Below are 23,633 nucleotides of genomic sequence, written 5' to 3'. Positions count from 1 at the left end.
GTAGGTTAAATAATTCCTCAATCGTTTCATACAGCAACTCTTTCGTTTGCTCGGGGCGTGTCCAACCGGCACAAAAGGCCAGAGGTCGTGACTTCACCGCTGACCCTGACGCCGATCGGCCTCGGTCGACTATTTTACGACTTTGCAAAGGCGTTGATCAAAGCACTATCGCGCTCGAGCGTATCGATTCGTTGATTTCCGCGCAAACTCTCATCGTGAAATCGCCCTCAGAGCCCACGCTCCGTGCCGCCTCTTTCATCCTCCTCTCCTCCTTTCTTATCCTTTCCTTCTTTCATGCATCAAAACGCCTGGAATCCCCTACAGACAACACGTGGCTGCTGCCTTGTTTATTTGGCAATCCAGCCTTCGTGGAGATAACACGCCTTTTTACGAGGGGACAGCTTGTGAAGAGCAAAAAAGTTCTGCCGAGAAAGATGATTATTACCACGGCCTCACTTAATGCATGCTCGGATGGAAGATAAGGGGCGAATGCGTGCATAATTTAGCCAAGCAAGTTTCTTGAACACGTCTGCGTACCATCACCGATGTGTCGCCGGTGCTTTCTGGAATACCAGACATTTTCCGGTGGCGGCTCGTCGGATAGCCTGTTACATATTCTCAACAACATTAACCAGACGGTGGTTCGAGCCAAGTTCGAAGCCTTGTCTTTCTTTTTTTGTGTATATCGAACGATGAAAAGCAGCCGCTGTAATCGCGAGTCGCAGCGTTTTCTGAAACCGAGAAAAAGCCGCCTTCATAGAACGGCTTGGAAAAACGCCGATAGGGTATAACCAGGGCGCGCTAAAGTACCAAGAGATAATGAAGGTTTTCTCGTCGCTGTCGTGGTTTATTTAGGCTTAACACTGCCACCGGCGACGTTTGGGCCCTATGGGAGCTGGAACGGTTTCACAAGATTTTCCTGTTCGAGGGGCTTAGACCGGCACGTTTACTGACTTCCCTTCATATACAAGGTGTTTCACCTAAGATTTTACAGTTTTTAAGAACACGCTTTATGAATGAGAAGAGCGCTTTTTATGTATAGAATTTCAAGCGGTGTAATACATTAGAATACAGCTAAGACGTGCTAACTAGCGGGCTGGTTAAGTAATCTTGAATAGTTAACAGCTGTATATTGTTAGGCTCTGTAATTATTGAAAGGCGTGAAACCCGCCCTATGTAATATCCATATCAGTTTTTAGAATTCCAAAAATGCGGTTGCCCTGGGCGCTCTGGCCCAACAAAATTGGCTGTTTCGACAAATTACGTGCACTGGAGAGGTTGCTTTGCCTGCGAGCTTCTCGAAAGCGCTTGTATTTTGGCGCGATGTAGCCAAAAATTGTTGGGCCACAGCACCGAGGGCAACCGCGTTTTCGAAATTCTAAAAACTTAAATGGATATTAATTTTTGTGGGCTACAAGCCTCTGAAAAACTAAGGACACTAACGGTAATAGTTAAAAAGTTAACTACTGAATATTCGTTAACCAGCATGCTAGTTAGCATGCCTTAGCTGTATTCTAACGTACTACAGAACTAACAATGCTATTCCGAAAGAATCGTTCTTCAAACTCAAAAAGCCTATATTTAAAAATCATGTAATGAATTACGAGAAACGTTCTGTATACATATCGAACCTGAAACCTGATAAGCCGGTTATCCCAGATAATTTTTGTTCCTGCTTTCCTTTCAAGAGAAGAACGTGTTCCTCAAGGCAGGGTATTAATATTTATTTGCCGTCTAGAAGAAACCTACTAAATTTGTTTTTCTTAATCTTTCTGATGTTTGCAGGGATAAGCTTAGTGCTTGAATTGTCTGGAATATGTGAAAGCGCTGCCAGATTGAAGGGAAGTGCGTGTGCAGTGCAAACAAAATAATTAAGCCGAACAAATATTGCTTGATGGCACGTGCTTTTCATCTTCTTAGCGCCGTCAGGGAGGAAGGATTGCACGTTACAACCAAAAGCGCGGAAATGCGAGATAGTGCCTAGGCCCTGCCTGCATTTAGCCTTGTGAGCCGCCTTTACAAACTAATTAATTTTTAATGAAGAGAGCGGTTTCAAATTTATGGGCTCTTTTCTAATTCCTTTTACATGCTAATACTATACTTGGTTAAAGTGATATTCGAGAGCTTGCTGGGTATTGTATGTTTTTTATTTTTCGCGCCTTGGTATGATTTAGGCTCTTTCTAAAGACATTAGACGGTTCTGAAAAGGGATAAAAAACTTTTCTGAGCGCTCTTTATCCAACTAAATTGGTTTCACTTAATTATCTCGAGCTGTTCATTCTGACAAGGCTTCGCCAGACTAACCAGCAGAAGAAAAACAGGTACTTTTACGATGATCGCAAGCTTTCTTGAGGTGTCCTAAAATAAATGTTCAAGTCATTTCCTTAATCGTACTGCTACTTGAAATTGAATCGGCGGTACGCAGTTTATTATTAGCGAAGACATGCGCCTTAATCGGCGGCGTTGTGTGCATCAGCCCTGGTACACTCTTCCGAGACATTTCTCGAGTTTCTTTCGCCGATTGATTATCTCCTCAATATCTGATGGTGTCTCCAGCATGATTTGCCAGCCTGAAAAAACAAAAAAACAAAACATCGAGTAAAAAATAGCCCGCAGGATACAACATTACTGTTAGGCAATCGTTAGCGTTAGGCAATTAGTGGAAGTATAGCCAGGAAAAAAGAGCTGGGGTATGCAGGGCAGGTAATCATCTTCTGGCAGGCAGATAAAAGAAATGACAAGCTCTTTCTATTGAAATCACTTCCGTGTCTTTCTATCCTGCCTCTCAGCTGAAAGGGAGGAGGATACTGAAGAAATTAAACAGGAAGGAATTTAACTCTGGTTCAATACTATCTCGTTGTTTACTTGCACGTTGAGCTGCTGAAAACTGTACAGTCCAGCTAAAGCGCAGAGGGGTAATTAGGATTTTGTAAACAATTGGTTTTAAATCAGGGAGGACTAAAATATTTCTTAGAAGAATACTGCTAGAAACGTAAATGCTTTTACTGCTTGTATTACAGCCCACCTGCACTTCTGCATGTGTTCTTTTTTTCGTTTTAACTGCGCTACCGGCGTATACTCTCTTTCAGCAAAAAAAAAAAACCATGGCGCGTGTGAATGTGCGTGCGAGTGCATATCCGGGTATCAATCGACGAAATTGCATAACCCACTTGCAAGTCTACATCGCCTTCCCTCCCCTTCTTTCTCCAATTCAAGCGAAATATACAACAAAAACGGCCTACGAATATTAGTCGCATCATAACATATATTAGCCTGCACATTTATTTTTTTGCCTTTTAAACATGCGCCTAGCTGCCCCCCCCCCCCCCCCCCCCCCCGCTGTCACCGCGACCTGTCCGTCCACTCAGCGTGTAACCTGAAGGGAATAAATTCGAATGAAAAGAGTTAGACACGGCCATGTAGATCAAATTGCGAGAGGCTATAACTGCGTGTTTTCTGCAGCAAGAACAGAGAAATGCAATTAGGACTATATAGTACTCGATCAAACTACTAGAGAAACATAATTCCTGTGACAGGCCTAAACTAAAGCACATGACCAGCTGCATCAGTTGTGCCCGATGTTGAGTCCTTCTACGGGAACGACGCTAGAAAACAGAGATCATTTGCTTTCCTTTGCTCTCTCATTTGTTAACTCTATAACTGGCTGAAAATGCTGCACACTTTACCTTGCCTCTTGGTTATTGCCTTATAGAATCGAAAATATATTGGTATCGTAACACCATGCTAATTCAGTTATCACGCAACATGTTTCTTGATTAGAACAAGGCGCAGCAAGCACATCACATGTACCAGGCGGCAATTAGAAGGATTTTTTTACTGCGCGAGCCGTTAAACGGACCCCCCCCCCCCTCTCCCCTCTTTTGCCGTTGAGTGGATGAAGTCCGTCCAAAGTCATAGACCGAAGCTTCCAGAAGACAAGAAGTAGGGGGAGGGACGCTGTTCTTGACGTAAGGATTGAAAGAAGAGATCAAAATACGCTGCCTAAGAAAGAAAGAAGCATAGAAAAAAAACTTGAAGAGAAGCCAAGGGAGAGAGAAGACAAGAAGGGGAGAAAAAGAAGGCACGCTGACAACAACAACTCATTATGCCTAATGGCAAACAGCTCGTATAAAAAAAAGACAACAAGAAAAACAACGCTGATGCGGAGATAGAAATAAAGATATCTGAATCTCAAGCTGCCGGACTAGCTGTGAAACCTTTCACGCACGCCCAGCGATGCCTCCGGCTACTAGTTATCTAATCGTGAATGCCATCGGCCATGTGAGCCACTCTTATAGTTTCCGTGTAAGTCAATCTCGGAAGCAGCCTGGTGTGGAGAAGCTCAGGCAAGATTTAATCTGTGGGCGGGAAAGGAAACAAAAATTAAAGGTGCGCTAAGTCTCCTTACGTGCGGAAATGAGAAAGCATTTCGAGTTTCGTTGCCTCCTCGTTTACTCAGTAGGGTAATTAATCATTTCTGCAGATTGTTTAGTTAATGTTCAGAAGTCATTTATGACTTATTTATTATTTACTAATTAAATGTAATTCTTAGCCATAATTACTTAAAGATTAAATGAAATTGATTGATTAGTTTTATTTTTATCGATCAGTTCATTTCATCATTTTTGCACTGTTCAGTATTGAAGGAATTACAAGTAAATCGACAGTTTTGTTAATTGTTCAGAGTAGTTCCGGAATTAATTAATTATTTTATTTAGCAATTCGGCCATTTAAACTTTCCATTCAGTTATTATCATTAATTACAAATCATAATTACACTCTTACTGGATGATCGACAGTTCATGAGGACACGCTCTGTCCACAGCCCGTGGTGACACACATTCTGTCCACGCCCCTCATGAGGCAAGAAATGCTTTCGCATTAAAATATAAAAGAAACGAAAAACCAGTGAGCGCGGATGGCGGCGCAGCTGTGGCGACGCAGTGCTATCGGTGATGAGAAGGACGCTCGCAAGGCTCGCTCTTGACGAGGCCCAGTCGTGTGATCACTGCCGGCCGAGAAGCCGATCGGCGGCGCAGGCAGACATGGGAACGACGGGTGACATGGATTGATGGATGGATGGATAGGAGCGCCCCCTTTGAAACGGGGTGGTGGCAATTGCCAACATGCTCAGCTTTTCTTTCTTTACTATTTTTTTTGTTTACTGTGTTGGCAATTCTCATTGAGATTCACCATCTTCTTTACCTACGGTTTCCTACAATTCTAACCTTATGCCACATCTCTGCTTTTCAACGACCAATCTTCCAATCGCTTTTTACTAACTTCCACTGCTGATTTATTTACATGACCACTGTTATCTTTAAACCCTGGGGCCTCAGGAAGAGTGACTGTGCCTGCATTGACATCCGGATGGATACCACCACATTTGATTATGAGGTGTTCGATTGTTTCCACAGATCTACCACACACTGCACATGTGTCATCTTCTTCGTTAAATTTCTTTTTGTAGCTGCGCGTTCTAAGACACCCTGACCTAGGTTCAAAAAGTAGGGCACTGCCTCTTGAGTTATGATAGAAAGATTCTTTCCTGATCTGCCTTTTCCAGTATCGCAGCAGCGACGCGTAGCGGGAAAATCCTCAATTTCCGGAACTTCTCTCTCGGATGAGGTTCATGCTAGAAGGAGTGGAGCCAGTGCCTGGGAAGCATAAGCACGAAGCGGCAGCCATTGCCGCCTCACACTGATCTTTTGAGCGGACCGTCAAATTTTTTCGTTGTACTATTCGCCTTCGTTTTTTCCTTGACCTTATTCAATATGCTGCCCCAATAAGCCCGGCAACATGCCATTTGGAACATGTTTAAAAATATTCCACCTATATAGATTACCGTATTGCTAAAATATGTGGATCAGCATTTTCCAAGAGGAAGCCAGAACAAGTTTTCAGGGGTTGCATGAGCTGCAGTGGCTAACTGTGTTAAGTGTTGTTATGAAATTATCCAGGAGAGGAAACGCACAATAATTCGCTATGTAAGAGCTAAAGGAACACTGCGTAAACAATGCTACTCTCTATACACGATGCTTTTGAGAATGGAGGACTCTTCAAATAAAAAGCCGATGCTCGGAATCGAAAGGGGTTTAAAACCTGTATTGAGCTTTGTATTTCATTTTAAAATTGCTAAATATAATCGTAAAAGCAATGACAGAGGGCAGATTACACGCACGGAGTGCTGAATTTCACTGCAATGCGGTCTGCGGAAAAATTTTCAGAGTGGGAAAGCTGGCGAAAACTCTGACGTAAAAGTGCAATTTATTACATTAACATTCCCCCCCCCCCCCCCCCCCGGGGTGGGGGGAGGGGATCCGGAAGGAGGAAGAGGAAGCAGGAAATTAGGAAAACTGAAGTCGGCCCGGAAACAGCTTAACTAGTCTACTAGCTGCCAGTAGCCCCACAGATACTCGCTTGCCGCCGAGACAAACTTGGTGCTTTTGAGTCCATGTCAGGAGACCTAATCCCGGAAAATTAGAAGAGAGTTTATCTTCCGGAAAGCCAACCGCGAAACTGAAGATTGTGCTCACTATTTTAAGCGCAATGCTCGCCTACCTACCTTCTCCTACCCCTTATTCCCCAAGCATCAACGCTTTTAGCTTTGTTTAAAACTCCATCAATCAGGAGCACAAAGAAGTGCCCATTCTGTAATGCGTATTTAATTACTCCACGAAGATTGATTCCACACCTTCGGAAGTAATGCTGCTGCGATCAACAAGTCAACTATACAACTGTAAAAGCAAGAAACAGCAAGGGAATACTTCTTTTTTGTTATTACTTGCCTTAACGGTCGCTGACTAGCGCAACATTGATTGTACCAAGGTGAGCGTGAGGGAGAGAACAAAATAAAATGTACATCATACGCAGGCGAAAATTGCGCACCGCTCAGACACCTCACTGATTCGAAGTCTTGCCAAAATCCTCCAGGGTATGAATAAATGGAGCTTGTTTTGGATCCACCCCTAAGAAATGACTCGCAATTCTTTCAGCGTGATGTGAAGTGAAGAAAATCAGGGAAAGGCGATTCTTGTTTTGTGTGTTTTATACTGACTCAGCTGCTTTAGACGGATTCTTCCGCACCTCGGGACCTCGTAGTCGTTGTGTGCATGAAGTTACATCGTGGCATAGCAAGGTCACATGACAAGTCATTGGCCATTGGAACCGTGGTCCAATGATTCATAAATCAGGCAACTCAATTCACCGGACTCATAAAGGAAGAGGTACTTCGATGATGCCTCATGACCATGAGGAAGTATATACAGCTTGTAAGCTTGAGCTGAACTATGTACAGGAAGGAAGCCAACAGTCACCGAAACCAAGAAAAGCTTTGAGGAATTTTGAAGCGAAAAGCTTCACTAGGCTTGTCAACCCCGCGCTTCGCGTGAGCCACACTACAGCTTTGACACTTCTGTGCGTGCGCGAAACGGAGTGACGTCACGCACGGCGCAGACACTCGCCATGGAAGGAGAAGAAGAAGCAACAGTCGGACGGCGCAGAAACACGCAGAAGTGCCAGTGCGAACAAGGTCTTCATGGCAGACTTTGTGAACAATCCGTTCGGCTACGTGTGTGACGTTTGTGAAAGACAATGGCATTTGCGGGATCTTAAGCCGGTAAGTGATGCCATGCGGCAGACATTGAGCTTAGCATCTGTTCAGTTGAGTAAAACCGTGGGTAGGGTGGGTGCCTTATGTAGGGCATTTTTAGTCAAAGAGAAAGACCCTCTGTTCAGCGTCTGACCTTTCGCCGCAGCCGTGCGCAGTACGCATTTGAAAGGAGAGGTATATAAGGCGCGCTTGCCCGTTGAACAGGCGCAGACACTCGCCATGGAAGGAGAAGAAGAAGCAACAGTCGTACGGCGCAGAAACACCGATCCAGAGCTTGGGAGTTGGCGGAAAGCAGCGAGAGCTTTTCGCTTCGAGATATCCAGGCTTAACCTTATGTAAGCCACAGCCAAATTGTTTTTGTAATATCGTACTATACTAACTGAGCTTGGCTAATGGGGCGTGGGTAAGCCACGTGCCCTAGACAGCTTCCCCTGCGACACTGCCTTTTCTATATCAACGGCACACATACATGTGACCTAGACGCACGTTTGACATTCGGTGAACTCCCATTGATTTTTTTTTCAGACACTTAGTTTAGGTTTCTATCGGCCAAGTCCTTGACTAACCCCAGTGTTCTGATTCAGAAGTCTACCAGCCGGACGCTCTCGCATTCATTCGAGGCATGAAGGGCCCGACAAGCGCTAGAATGCAAAGTGACGCGGATACCCACAGCGCTTGTGGAATAGCACGCAGATGTCGCTGATGGGCTTGTTTCGGTAGCCGCACACCACGGGGTTCATGAAGCCGCCGATGCAGCGGTAGAACAGCGTGAGATGCTCGTTCGACGTCCGGTTCACGTAGGGCTCCATGTGCAGCGGCACGAACGGGTTGGGCTCCTTGCAGATGTTGCCCGTGTAGTAGAAGGCGTACCGCACTGTGGCAGTTATAAGTGGGAAGTAGTGGACGGAGAGGATGAATGCAAGAATAATGCCGTTGCAAGTCGAGTGGGCCTTAGGACTACGGGATCCTGGTGACGAAAAAAAAAGTGGATTCTCTCGAACTCGTTTAACAGAGCTGCACTCGTTTCATGAGTGCACTATTTCTTTTTCGATTATCTCGTTATTTCATTAATTAATTAATTTATTTATTCATTGTTTGTTTGTTTCCTTTGTTCTATCTGTTATTCATTTACACATTACTTTTTATTGATTCCTTCGTTCTTTCTATCATTCATTCACACATTACTTTTTATTAATGCCTTCGTTCTTCAAACCATTCATTCGTTTATTCATTGAATGACTAGCTTATTCATTCACTGAATCTTTCGTTCTTCCTCCGTCCGTCCGTCCGTCCATACGTCGAATCATTAATTAATTAATTAATTAAGTAATTAATTAATGAATTAATTAATCCATCTTGGTATCCTTAGGGGCCACCACGACATTGGATTCTACATTTGCATGGGGGCCGTGGCACAAGACGGTTGCACATGAAGATCAGTACATTGAAATACAGAATTACTGAAACAAACTCTCCCATCGTCATGGGAGAAACATGTAAAAGCAGAGGCCCGTGTACTGTGCGACGTCAGTGCTCGTTCAAGAACCCCAGGTGGTCGAAATTTCCGGAGCCCTTCACTACGGCGTCTCTCATAGCCTGAGTTGCTTTGGGACGTTAAACCCCATAAACTTAACCTAAAAACCCCTCAACCATCTGACTATAGAATAGAAAAAAAAACTATGCCAAACTCCAACACAAGCAGAAAAGTGAAAAAAAAAATCATGAAGACAGAGGATACAAAGAAGCCTTGACCCAACCAATTTTAGGAAAGAAAAAATTGTCAGAAGGAAACTACACTTTCCTACTAGCAAACAGCGTTATTTTTCATATTGAGATTCAATAAACGAGAGTACAATTGCTTGAGAATGATGATCACTGCGGAGAACAACTGTGCCAGTTTATTCATTAGTTTTTTTTAACTGCTCCTGAACATCCAGCGTTCCAGCAAATAAATTTAGCATTCTTGTTTCATTCTCTGTCATCTGGCCGAAACATTTCTGACATCAACTTATTGCATTTTTTCCCCGCATCCTACACTCGTGTGGCCAACTACTGCTTCCAGTGTTTTACTGTACGCATCCATTTAAACACATTCATAAAGGCGGTTTTCATGCCTTGAGGAAAAAAACGTCTAGTTAATAATTTTTTTTTTGTAGCTGAAGAATCAAACATCCTGCCTGATAAAATTGTTGTCAGTCAGGAAAACCACTGTTCTTTTGCTAACGTCGTCTAATCAAAGCAAAATTGCTTTTGTATTACGTTTCATTACTGCATTTCGTTGGATAATTTTACGGTGTGGTAGAAACTAAATCCTTAGACCAGCCGAGGTGAATTAAAAAAAAACGTAAATGCAAAAGAAATGACAGAATAAAACATGCTGAGCGCTTGATTAAGAACCCGTGATTGAGGAAAATGACGCACCGAAAAGCAATTACGAAGATCAATAGGAGTACGCGTAAAAGCAAAGATATGATTAAATTTGGAAGCCAGTAAAATATTTCAGGTCTTCTACAACATGCATACTTTTCCCGTAGTGTCTCTCTTCTACGTCGCATTACTCACCATTAGACGTGTCTGGAACGGAATGAGAAAAAGTATATGATGAGTTTTTCGTTCAAGCATGAAAGTAGTAATAAATGAACAAAAAGCTTACCACAAAAAGATGCAAATTAATATTTATACAGGGATGTTATAGTATAGAAATAAACTTGGCCAACAGGGACGTAATAAAGGAGATAAATGTGTTCCAGTCTCCATGGCAACACAATTCGAAGGCAATTCAGAACAGATTTTGCGTTTTCAGGGCCTATATATACCTCCTCGAAAAATACAGCACCGTCGAGAATGGAAGGAAGAAGATTAGACCTCATTTAGACCAATCAGAGCTGCTAAGAGCCTTTTCGGGCAATTGGTGGTCCCGCCTTTTATCTAGTATTGATGACTACCTTCTTCAGGCGCGCGCAGCGTATTCAGCGCGCGAGGATCACGTCGTGGTTCGCTTGAACGCGTACACCGTAATGGCCGCGGGGGACAAAGAAATTGCAACAGCTTCCAGCTACGGACTACAAGCTTAAGACGGGCGCTAAGGAGAGCTTAACGAGCCAGCTAATTGGACTGGCTGGTTCCTTCGTTGCGAGGAAATGATAGTTAGATTAACGAGCTCACTTCATTACACGGCAGCGCGTAAGTGTTGAAATTATCGGAAGTGCGGAGCTTAGTTCCTTCTTTTCACCCTTTCTTTGCACTATTATATTGTAGAGTGTTCCCCATTGAACATTAAAGACCCCATTATAGTAAAGAGACAAGATGGCTCGTTATTAGAAGGAGCTCTGAGACTTCGGAGGAAGCCGGGGTACATTTATCGTTACTTTGCCGTAGGAAGCCGGGATACATTTATCGTTACTTTACCGTTGAATCGGTCGCACACCCTAGAAGGGTAAATAAAACAAAACACAACAAAAAAACGGACGCGATCAGTTGTTACACGTATGCTCTCGCGTTTCTTTTTGCGCGTTCATCCTCGTTTAGTGGTAATCAAGTTTTAAAGAGAGGGGAGTAATGTGCACTGTTGGGAGGCTAGCAGGTTTCGCTTTTATGCAGACCGCTTCGAGCTGAGTAGCTGCCGAAACTTCAAGGATATGCAATAATTGAACATTACTCACGTCCGGTAAGCTTCTTTCTTGCTGCGAGGAGGATGGCGTTGAGCGTAGGAAAAAAGAAGCGGTTTTGTATTAGCGTAGGATCATTTCTCATGAACGCCCGGCAAAGAGAATAACTATGAGGACTTCTTTCATACAAAGAAGTGCCGTACATGAAAAATGCCTTCTGGTTAGGTGCAAGTTTAATGCAATGAAGTATTGTATGATAGGCGAAGGCTGTATGTAGGCGCAGTAAATTCTGCCTATTATAGTAATTCAAGTGTTTACTTTTAAACAACAAAAAATTGATTGGTGTGACTGCGATTAAAAAATAACGGTTTCCTCGGTGCATTCTGGGTTAGTTTCCATGGTTTAATGCCGACCTGATCTTTTGATAACTATAGTTAATTGCTTTGCCGAAAAAAAAGGAAGAAACAGATATAGAATTTGATAAAAAAAATGGGTGCAATATAATTTGTTAATATATTAAGGAATAGCGAATGGCAAAAAAATAATTTAGTGCGTACAGCCTACTTTAAACCATCTTTATAAACTTTCTAGGGCCTTTGCGTGTGCCCTTTTTACGCTATGCTAAAGCATTCCCTTCATAATTCAATGTATGGACGAAATGCCATGGTGCTTTGGAATTGGCGCTGCTATGAATAGAAGCTGGCTTGCTGTATTCTGCGCATTTACTTTACGAGTTGTATGATGGCGTGATTACTGTGTCTCAACCAGTGCCCATTCCGAAAACCAGCCTGTTTTCTTTGATGATTCCCGTTTAAAGTTGCTCCGACTGAAAGCAATTACCTTAGCATATACCGTGCAAGTGGCTAGCAGTAGGCTAATCGATCTGTAATTTCATGGAGTACTATGATGCTAGCAGACTTCCTCGGCTCGCTAGAAGTCGGCTCTAATTGCTTATACAAGGGGGAGAAGTTGTTCTGACTAGAGTGCCCCCAACATTGTTGAACATTCCCAGCGTTATTTTATCCTCATTCTCCTCTTCACTCCTTTTTCTATGAGAATTGCACTACTTCCTCTCTCGCTGCCACTAACAAACATTTCCTCGCCATTACTGTGGTGGCATATACGGGGTGTAACGTACTACGACTTCAGTTGCTACTACTACTACGGGCTCAGAAATTACAAAAACTAGAAAAATTGATTTATTTATACGTGTAAAGAACAACAAACACGGTCAATTTGCGACTTACGTGGCAAATTGGGCTTGATAATGTGAACTTCTTTGGCCTCCGGTTCTGAAAGGTTTTGTGAAAGATATCATTTCTGAACGTAACAAAGAGCGTGACACAAGAAAAAAAAAACTTATAAAAACTAGTAAATGCGTCGTCGATAAAGATAAAATTGAGAGTCCGAAGAAAACAAGGGCTCTAAGCTCACTTCAGTAGTAATAAACGAATAACGAGCTGCTGAGAAGCGGAAACGCTGCCTTTGATTTGTCATCGCTTCGTCGGCATCGTCTTCGAGGAGATGTTAAACTAGTCTCGCACAGTTTCTTATGGCGGCGTTGAAATCAGAGTAGAGTTGTAAATTCTCCACCTACTCTGCGACTGACCGGAACAGAATGCGCGCCTTGCTGTGGCAGCTCCGAGCGTGTGGCAGCTACGAAGGTGCAGGAATAAGATCATGAAAAGTTCTCCCGCTGAAAAAGCGCTTCGGCGAGACAACAAAATCCCATAACTCTCCAGGGACAGTTTCCAATATTTTCGGGAAACGTCGTGCAATAGCGGACTCATTTTAGGCTTCACACCTGCTCCATAAATCGATATTTTGTTAAGTTATGCAAATACGGAAGTCCAGGGCTCGGTCTTGGAGCAGAGTGTGCGTGGCTTTTTGAGAGCTCTACTCCGGCTGCAACGCGACTGTGTTTGTAGAAAGCAAGTCTTGAAGTTTCAGAGGTTCCTTTTTATTAATTTTCCAAGATTATTACACAAGAGGCTCCCGCCGTATTCAGCAAGGACAAACGCTTTCAGGTCGAAGGAAAGTGGTGTAATAAATACTTTTAAGTGAGTGCACAAAATTATCTAATAACTGTAATCTAGATTACAATTTGTCTTCTTCTACGCTAGGAGGAACGCGCTGGTTTGATTAACGAAGACACACTGGTCTTAAGGTGATTTCAAACAAAATAATCAGTAAAAGCAGCGTACATATCTCTTGCATAATACCTTCAGTAGAGCACTTAATCTATGCTGTTCAAATAAAGCGATCATTCATCCCGCCTTCTGGCATCAAGAAGGATTGAAAGTACCCTCGTCCATCCTGTCCGTTTGCTTTTAAAAGAAAAGGAAATATCTACAGTGCCAAGGGGCTTAGCTCCCGTGCTGAAATTGTTATTTGAATTACGTGAGCTACGGGAGCGCTTAGATCTCTGAGCAATGTTTTGCAATCAGTTCAACGATGTTATGCTAGGAGCACTTCCTGCCCTGTGCTAATAACTACTCCTATTACTTTTTTCGGTTGCAACGATTATATAATGCTTTTATTTGTTTTACGGCAATGAGATCTCATACACTATGCTGACAGATAGATCGTGGAATATATTCACCGGAGAAATGGTAAAGCTGCAGAGGCGCATAGATCTGTGGCTGTGCATGAATCTTGTTTTGGAGCACGGCCGTAAAATAGAAAAAATGATACTGCCGATATATTTTGTTAAACGAGGGAGAGTATTTGGCTCTTTAGAAGTGCACCGTTATCATGACGTCTGAAGAAATTGTATTGATTGCATTTTGATCTCTTATATTCAGAAAGTTTTGAGTAAAATGACTTTTTAAACCCGAACTGCGTGGGTGTTTGAACATTTTTTGTTCATCGTCTTTTTCCGAAGCAACAAACAGTTTTTGTTTTTCGAAATATAGATTGTAAACATCTTAATACAACGAAAGCAGTGAACCGAAACAGAAACCGCGGCTTGGGCTAATGCTTTGCATGACGCAGTGAAGAAGTCGCAAATTGTAATTGTACTAAAAAAAACAATAGTGCGTGCGTTCAATCGCAGCAGTAGTGAGGGAAAATTATTACTTTCATGAAATGGCTAAGATGACAAAATAAATGCCTCAGAATTTTGTTAGTGAAGCGGGGAGTGGGTATTAATGCGAGGGAATAGTTCGTGACGTCGAAAACGCTGTGTTGTTTTAATGTTTTAAGAAGTGATCATAATTGAGGCCAGAGAAAGTGTAAAATCGATTTTCATCAAAATAAAATGTTGCGTCACTGTCAATATTGGTGGAAGTAATCATAAACGACAATAAAACACGTAGTTTTAGTAGAATATGGCGGCCTCAAGAACCCGCGGAGCTGCTGTTTAGTATTTGAGGCCATAACACATGAAAACCTGGTGGTCTGCACTCCCAAAAGAATTTAACTTTTTTAATTTTTGAAAAGAAAATTTTCGAACGCTATTGTGGAAATTTATTGCTCTGCGCCAATTACATTGCTACATACTGGCATTCACGCAGTGAAGCGCACTCTTTAGACGCAGTAAAATACACAGAGTGCCACAGCAACGTACACATTCACCGCAGACTCAAATTAAAGGTTAGTTTATAGGAAATGAGAGGATACCGACAAAAAATAGGAATTTCTACAGAAATGAAGACTTGGTTGCATGCGATTCGGTTCATTTCGTCTGCCTTAAAGAGGCGCGAAAGTTTGGGAGTTCATTTCGCATCATTAAAGTTCGATCAAGAGCCTTTGACGGTCCTGATTATCACGGAAATAAAGTACGTGCCTAATGGAACTTTCGTTTCTCGCTGTTCGGAGGCAAAAATGCACTGGCATCTACGTCTTATTTAATTCTGTCAGCTCTGTTTCCTGTAACAGTGGACCTAATATATAGTAACTGCATATTCCATAATTGGTTGCAGGCGACTGTCAAACTCGGAATTCCCATACACGGCAACACTTCCTTCGGAGCCTATGAAAAGGCATGAATTATGAAAGAGAAAAAAAAAGCCCTCTCGAAGCTTTCAAGGTTTTATTGCTCGCTCCTACTTGCCTTTAAAAGTAAAAACAAGGAGGACTAATATATCACTGAGACGTTTTATTTGGCTATAGTCATACTTCTGCACAGAAACTGGTGTCCTGAACTTTTCATTTCAGACAGCTTATTCGGCTAATACAGCGTTTATACAACATGCCATTCGAATGGCACTATGAGGAGTGTTGAAGTTGCTTAATTATAGAATCCTTATTCGAATTTTACCTCACAATCAAAATGCTTAGGCAGTGCATTATTGGATAAGCAGCAAGCTTGAAAGCTCTCGGTTGAGGTGCTTCGTTAATAACTGCACAATTTAGATGAAAGTGGTGTAAACAGGGAATTCCGAACGCAAACAAATGGTGTGATTTGTTTTACGGGTGTAAGGAGATGCCGTTCAGAATTTTTGACTCGGAGGCGCTGTGTGAAACATAATATGATTTTAAATGTTGCCCGAGGAGCCGCTAGGGGGTTTCACCCACTGCCAGTGACGTCACCGAACCCACAAGTCGTTCACAGGAACAACCAGTGCTTGCCGGTAACGCCGACGTCATAGAGAATGTGGTTCTCCAAGTTTGATGGTCGATCTTAAAGTCAAAGTGGGCTTCAGGGCTAGCGCCGACCGAGGTTAAAGCTGCCACTACAAAATCATTTGTAATTAATTATTCACACTGAACACTGACGGTTAAAACTCATTTTCATGACTACTATAGACTGGCAGGAATTTTTCAAGGTAAAATAGACGGACATCCATAAACTTTGTACCTTAATCTTTAAGATTATGATGTTATTTGACAGGGGTAATAGTTCACTGGACAGGGTAAGAGCATCTTGTCACTGAAATATTCTAAATATTAGCGAACCTCACCGTAGTAGTCTGCCGTGATAAGCGCGATGACAAAGCCGGCGATGATGAATGCGTAGAAGCCTGTACTGGTCATGTCGTCCTCTGGAAGAAAAAAAAGTGGTAGGGTTTGAACATAGTTAAAGCCGTGTAGACGTGTGAAAGCATGTGTTAATTATTCGCCTCCTTATTCCGGCACCTACATGTGCAAGCAGCCGCATTTTTGGCTCTTCGTCACCACACCCTCTCTCCACTCGGCTGCAGCTCAGGCGACGCCCTCCTCCCATTGGCTGCAGCTTACGCGAAGCTCTTCCGAACTGACCCGAGCTTCCCCCGAACTTACCCGAGCTTCCTTCCATTGGCTGCAGCTTGCGCGACGCTCCTCCGAACAGACCCGAGCTTACCGAAGTTGCTCCGAGCATCACACAAGATTCCCAGTTGAGACCATGTTTAGTGCTTTCGCATTAAACTTCCCCGGGAATTATTTGCTGACTAAAGATATTTAGTTGATTGCAATTAATAAACTCCGGCTTCTTAGACAAGGAGTTACAATGAAATGAGCGAGCTGCAGTTCTACTTCTTATGCTTCGTGAGAGAACACTAGCTTTAAGGACCGCGAACATACCATCTTGCGCCTAAATAAATAAGTTATCGTTCGCCTCAAACTTCTGCTTCACTGCCAGAAACGTAAGAAGGCATGGCTATTAGGGATTATTCCAGGTTCGTTTCAAATGCGCGCATACTTACGTTGTATGCTGAGAAAGCCTTACTTTCAAAACTAAACAGCGCAGAGAGCTTTGCACCTTGTAAAGAAGACGAGTCGTTTGAGCCGGTTAACAGCGCTTCATGTAAATAACTTTACCTAAGATTTGAATAAATAAAATCATTGCAATTGTTTTGCATACATTTTGCATACTATAAGCAATAAGAGCGGGGCTAAATTAGACCTTAATAACATGTTAGGATCTCGTCGCGCAGTAGCCGGCATACCGAAATGTTCGCGCTCAATGCCCACTGTTCCGCGCGTTGTATTTGACAAATGATTGCCATTGAGCTTTAGCACATGGCACATGTCAGATGTTAACCGAGCTGAAAGCTTTCAGGAGGGGCCAATGGCGACCTCATAAACATGCACCCTGTGTGAAGCGCATACGTTGCGACAAGCAAATTCCGGAAGGTGTCGCATCTACCACGTTGGGGTGGCGTCTCATGTTATTCGCATGCAATATTCTTTGGCATTGCGCACTAGAAAACATTTCAATGACAGGCGTGTACACTGGCCAACAAGAGGGAAAGATTAAGATCTCACATTTGGTTCTCGTGTGTCTACTGCCCAGATATATCAATCGCGTGTCGCTCACAAAGCGCTTTTTTGTACACCTGTAATACTAACTATATGATCCGGGTGCAAACTATGCAAACTATGCATTTATAAATTTATCTGTTTTGTGCTCGAAATTTGCGAACCTTCGACTTCTGTGGTTTTAGGTATTGTGTTCTGCCCTGTGTCCACAAAAAGATTGCTATTTGTATCTGATCCCTACTGACAGTTTCCATAAGGCGAGTTCCATAATTCCACATATTTCCATATGAATATAGAGTCAGTATAGTGAGTATGGAGTCGATTTTGACATTATGGAAAGCGCGTTTTGGAACTTACGGACTCCATTTGACGTCATGCACGCATTATAGAAAATATATAGAACTTTTTGTAGAATGTTTATGGACTCCATACGAAAAACGTATGAACGTCCATATATTTTTCACATTAGGGTCATAGTGACTTCATACATTCCCATAATTCCATACAAGCGACTCCTATGGAACGTTTCAGTAGGGATGCTGCCGCTGCTCTCAGTAAGGTGTATCTGGTCAGCTTTTCCTTGATGCTCCTGTTCACTTTAATGTACCAGTCGGGGGGAATAAACTGATTTTGCTTGTTTTGATATTTTCCTTCAGGAGGCTCTCATATGCAGCGCCACAGTAGCGCTTTTGAAGCGACTGAGCGATCAGCCGACGCCGAAAAAAATTAAGAGCAAACGCTACAGAGTGAACCAGGAAGTGCCTGAGAACTTATGCAGCGCTTACCAAGAAAGAAATGAAAAATATTTCCCCCCGAAAAAAAAAATTCAGTTTAAATTTTGGAAGAATCATTCCATGCAGAGCACGTGCGTAAATAACTTCCAACGATAAAATATTAATGCGTGAAGGCACATTTATCGAATTATTCTTTTTTACCAAGAACTAGAAAATACTCAGTCGGAAGTCTGCGCTAGCGCGTGGATAGAAGCGTGCAGGGCGTGACAAAAAATTATATACAGTCTACTTTGTGAGCGAAAAAAAAAGAATAATTCCCTTCCCCTTCCATTCCGTGAAAAATAAAAATAAAACGAAGCTTAGAGTTAGAAAATAGAAAACGGACTGTCACTACATGAATAAGATAAAAAAATAATAACAAAAAAGAGAGAAAAGATTCTCTATTTTAGCGTCGGATTGTGTCTGAATTAAACTTCGCGAAAATTCTTTACGCCGGAAGTAGGCGTGGACTGGTACATTTTCGCAGCGGGCGCGAGATTTCGGCAATATTTGTCATGAGGAGGCTGAATGGAATGAAAAATGATTATGTCGACCTGCTAGCAGACTTGAATTGCTCGTGCAGACATGCTAGAAACTTATGGAAACATTATTAAAATTTAATGGTGGCACTTAGGTCTCCTTACGTCTGGAAATGCGCACGTACTGAGGAGGAGTGACGCAACTCCTTCTCTAGACATGTTTTTTTTTGTCATTTTGTCTTTTATGACGTCATCCATTCGTCGTCAACTCCTTTTTTAGACATGGTTTATTGTTTATGGGGGTTTAGCGTCCCAAAGCGACTGAGGCTATGAGGGACGCCGCAGTGAAGGGCTCTGGAAATTTCGACCATCTGGGGTTCTCTAGCTTTAGGTGGAAGAAATTTCCGGAGCCCTTCACCAGGACGTGTTCCCATCGCGTCACTAGTTGGGTCCTATCACATGACTGGTTGATGACGTCACTACTGCCACTATTACTACCACTATTAATGTCGCTATTGCTACCACTACCTATTACTGTCATTATTACTGTCACTAATTGTTACTTCCACTAACTATTACTTTCGCTCTTGCTACCACTATTACTGTCAGTATTACTATCATTTTAATTATTACTATCACTAGCTCTTACTGTCAATAACTATTGCTATCAATAACTATTACTGTCACTATTTCTATCGCTATTACTGTCACTGTTACTATCACCAATTTTTAATTTCACTATTATTATCGCGAACTATTACTGTCACTATTATTAGTCACTATTGCTATAACTGTTTTTATTAATTATTATTACCTGTTATTGTTTTATTTCATTAATTCTGTTATCAACTGGTTATCATTACTTCGTTCTTGCCGTTATCTCGTGCAAACATCTCGTCGTAACGCGTTACAACAGGCAAGAAATTCCTTCGCATTAATACACTATGCACGTCGCCGATCTTACCTTTATTTTCAGGTTTTCTAGTTGCTATGCTTTCTCTTCTTTCTGTGCCTTACACCAAGTATTACAGTTGCCGCAAGGGTGTCCCCCAACAAAATGTTCAGGGAAGCTTAAAGCGCATGAATAAGAAATGCGTGACGGGTGTTTTCAAAGGAGTGCAAGACTATCAGAGAGGCGCAGATTCGGAAGGGAGAAAGTGGTTGCGGAAGAGTCGTCAATCTTCGTCTCTTGCTGGTTGCCACAAAAGGAGCTGGTGGTGAGGGTGCGCCCTAAGAAATGTGATATTTTGCTACAGGCACTGGCTTTTGTTTCGCTCTCGTGTCAGGCGTAACACTTTTTGTTTAGCGCTGCTCTGTGCTGTTACTTATTTCAACCTTCCTTTGAAGGTTGAATCATCCTTTTTTTGTTTTGACTCTCCAATCACTTTAAACAGATGCTATTTTGTAATTTTTACGCTGGTGGAACTTTTGCTTATCCAAAGCCTGCAAGAGCAAAACATCGCGCGCTAAGTTCGCCCTGTTTGCCACTCTTCTTGACATGGAACGATGCCTACTAAACTGACGTTAGAGTGACGTCAACCTTTTTATCACTGGACGTAGGTTATTTTCGAGCGATTTACTTTACGTTGTCGTAGGGTGCAAGCCTGAATAAGTGTAAATATGTTTAGCTATTAGGTTTGGTTTATTGAGATTTAACGTCCCAAAGCGACTCAGGCTATGAGGGACGCCGTAGTGGAGGGCTCCGGGTAAGTTCGACCACCTGGGGTTCATTAACGTTCACTGACGCCGTACAGTAGGCGGATATCTAGCATTTCGCAGCCATCTAAATGCGACCGCCTGGGCCAGGATTAAACCCACGTATTTCGGGTCAGCAGCCGAGCATCATCACCACTGAGACAGTGCGGCGGTAATTAGAAACATCGATGGCCTTTGAATACATCTAAGGAAAATTGTGAATTGCGGAGTTTAACGCTCTGAAGTAACACAGAGACAATGAGGGAAGCCGTAGTGGAGAGCTGCGCGTTAATTCGGAGCACCTGTGACTTTTTGACGTGTGCCGACATCGCACAGTTGAAGGGTGTTTTTGTATTTCGGCGCTATCGAAATGTGGCCGCCGCGGCCGGTTTCGAACCCTGAACCTTGGGATCAGGAGGCGAGCGCCGTAGCCACAGAGCCACCGAGGCGGGTACATTTTGAAAGAGGGTAGTCATGAAGGACCGGATCAAATTCAGGGTTTTCCGAATAAATATTTCATCTTTGCTAAAGAGATTGTGAGGTTATTTGGAGGGTGTGAGCTTCACTGGTGCATGTACCATTTTCCTGTACCGTAATGGCGATGATAAATTGTAATATTGCAGTGGCATCTTTCTCTAAGAGCGCCTTGGCACATGGTGTTTTCGTCTACAAAAGGTGGGGTTGCCCATTTTCCCAGAATCTCACTGCAGTGTAGCCGAACACCAGGCCAGGGGAAAGCTTGCGCCTACCGAAAATCGGCCGGTACCCGGCTGCTCTTGCGATCGAACCCCCTAACCTCTAACATAAGAGGCGGCTGCTCAGCCCACTAGGAAACTGTTGCTACCTGTACTATTTTCAGCGCCATACAGGGGATTGACGTTAACGTATTTGTCTAGCTAGCCAATTTGCTTACTGTGGTTTGTGTTGCTCAGACACTGAACAAGAAGAAGAAGAACAAGAAGAAGACACTGAACTAAACCACTTGTTTAGTTCGCAAAGCAAGGGAATTAAATTCAGCACGAAAGGGCGAGGGAATGCCTTTCTACTGATCATTGTAGCAGTGACCAGGAAGCATTGAGAGTAAAAGTCTGTCTTCTAAGGCTGCAGGTTGCTAACTTTCCCCCTGTCCGTCGTTAACAGCATCCGGAATGGGAGGCGATTGCCTGTTGTCTACTGTGCTCTTATTTATGGATCCTGTTTAGTTAGTTCTATGAGGTAGTTTCCGGAGGACGTTAACGGTGAGGACTAACACGTAGTTCGTGACCGTCCCCTACTGTTTTTTTACTGGAAGTTCTGCCGAAAAAAGCAGGTGATCTCACTTCGCTGTTTGTTTAGCGGCAGATGTGCTGAAAGAAGAAATTGGACACGCGTGGCCGTGTATAGCTAATCAAGGTGTTCCTCTGATTGCTTTGGCTATTCTGCCTGTTCTAGTTACGCAAGGCTATGACGACGAAACCAACCATGCTTCTTGTCTAAGATTAAATACTATTTGCTTTTTGTTCTCAGGCTTGCTTCTGGGTTTTCACGCAAGACTTCCGGAATCTCCTTGCAGCCTGACATTTCATTACCTTTCTCTTCGTGTGTTCCTGTCTCTAGTTTATTGCATTTGGATATGTGTTGTGCTTTAATTTGCTTTAGCTGTATTCGCGGTCAACACACGCAAGCGTACGTCCACTGCTTGAAAATCCATTAATTTAACGAGTTTTCTAATACAAACCAGAATTTAGAGCCACAAATCTTTCTTTGACGCATAATTTCGCTTTTGTGGCTTTGGTTTTGACGCGTCTTCGTCTTAGTACGTGTTCGAGCGTTTATTTCGGATTCATTTAATAAAATGAGTTAAAGAGTGTAGCCTATAGCGTGTTTGTGCGAGAAAACATGTAGCAGAGGAGTTTTCGTGTCGCAGGTCAATAGAGCGGTAGCATTCTCTTGTAACTATGCTTGTTCGCGGCCGCACTGGTTGAAACGAAGGTGAATCTGGCGATTGAAAAACCTACTCAGAATGAGTTCTTTGAGCTCATTCGTATAGCCACCACGTGACCTTGCACCTCGACTGCACTGTGAGTTTTGTAAGTATCGTAATAGCGTTCAAAGCTTGCACGATCAGATATCTAAACATTAATTGTCTAAACACTTCTAAACATATGAGATATCTAAACAGACATTCTAAACATCAGTTCAGAGAAAGCTTTTGGATAAGTTGCGGTCATTTGTCCTTCTAATTTGGGAATGAGCTTTACGGTACGTTTACGAGGGAGACCCTTCCGTGTAAGGAACTCTCATTTTGGAGGTTAGGCTTTGTATAATGGGAGCGTAATGCCTCATGCACCAGGAACAAAACAGAGGGTATAGACGTAAGTCGGTTTCCTTGATGCGTGCAAAAATATCAAATCTTATCGGTGGCGTAACAAGAGAAAATACCAACATAATTATAAAAGGAAATTATTAGACGCTGACGATGCGGGAGGTCTAGTTTATGATCATTGTTCACATAACCAAAAACAACTAGCTAAGAAAATTTGAGAACCCAATGGGCACAATGATACATCAGGAAATGATGCAAATATTGGAAATTTCTCCATTGCTTTATTCTGTGCGCAAGCATACGCACGCGCCGTGTCACGCTTTTAGACGTTGCAAAATTAACCTAGTTTGCATATTTTAATTATGCAGCCGTTTATTTGTGTAAACATATGCACCAGCTATGCACACTTCCGCACCACAAAGGCCATAAACTCTTAAACGTTAAAAATTCACGACTTTAGCCGCTAGTTTCTTAGCCTTGGCATTACAGCGATAATTCGAGGCATCGGCGGTATCTTGAAAAGGCAGCAACGCTTTCTACCCGCACCCGCTCTCCCAAGTCATTACCGTTGGCCTCGGGCCCAATTTACAACCACGGAACCTTTGTTATCGCGGCCCATTTTACTGCCATCAGTGACCCACCTACCTTGCGGGGGCACTGTCGGTTCCCGGTGTTCTCACAGGTTCCCCCCTTTCCTCCACCTTCTCTGGCGCCTCAGGATTACTCCGACTGCGAGCACAGACCCCGGGCTGACCGCTTCCACCCGCGAGCGAAGGCGACACCAGGAGTCGTTTTCTCTTTACGACCATGGCTGGACGATTGCCTGTACTTGCGCGCGCGCACTTACACCCGCACGCACTTACACACGCACGCACGCACGCGCATAGACGCACACCCACACGCACGCACACGCACGAACACTGGATCATGCACGACGTTACTCTCTCACCCATATACCATAGAGGCGCGCAGTCAAGC

The 23,633-nt window shown here is 43.1% G+C and overlaps 1 protein-coding gene across 1 annotated transcript; it reads right to left on the bottom strand.

Moving 5' to 3' along the window:
• Window positions 1–2,420: 2,420 nt before the first annotated feature.
• Window positions 2,421–23,419, bottom strand: LOC149335558 (uncharacterized). Its single transcript, XM_089553825.1, has 7 exons — window positions 23,301–23,419; window positions 16,125–16,205; window positions 12,468–12,512; window positions 11,275–11,295; window positions 10,175–10,186; window positions 8,283–8,486; window positions 2,421–2,570 (listed from the first exon to the last, which is right to left on the bottom strand). The coding sequence occupies exons 2-7, from the start codon at window positions 16,195–16,197 to the stop codon at window positions 2,473–2,475; spliced, it is 453 nt and encodes a 150-aa protein (XP_089409951.1). The 5' UTR covers window positions 16,198–16,205; window positions 23,301–23,419; the 3' UTR covers window positions 2,421–2,472.
• Window positions 23,420–23,633: the final 214 nt, after the last annotated feature.

The sequence above is a fragment of the Amblyomma mixtum genome, chromosome 7, assembly GCF_055824585.1.
Source record: "Amblyomma mixtum isolate Tamu chromosome 7, ASM5582458v1, whole genome shotgun sequence".
Lineage (NCBI taxonomy): Eukaryota > Metazoa > Arthropoda > Arachnida > Ixodida > Ixodidae > Amblyomma > Amblyomma mixtum.
The sequence above is the reverse complement of the archived record's forward strand: the minus strand, read 5'-3'. Positions and strand labels throughout refer to the sequence as shown.

Bases quoted from the DNA above. Each gene is read 5' to 3' on its own strand.
- LOC149335558 (XM_089553825.1), bottom strand. From the start codon at position 16,197: ATGACCAGTACAGGCTTCTACGCATTCATCATCGCCGGCTTTGTCATC. The intron at 12,513-16,124 runs GTGAGGTTCGCT...AAAACCTTTCAG, and splicing joins TATCACGGCAGACTACTACG to AACCGGAGGCCAAAGAAGTT. The intron at 2,571-8,282 runs GTGGGTATCCGC...TTGTTTTTTCAG, and splicing joins CGTGCTATTCCACAAGCGCT to GCTGGCAAATCATGCTGGAG.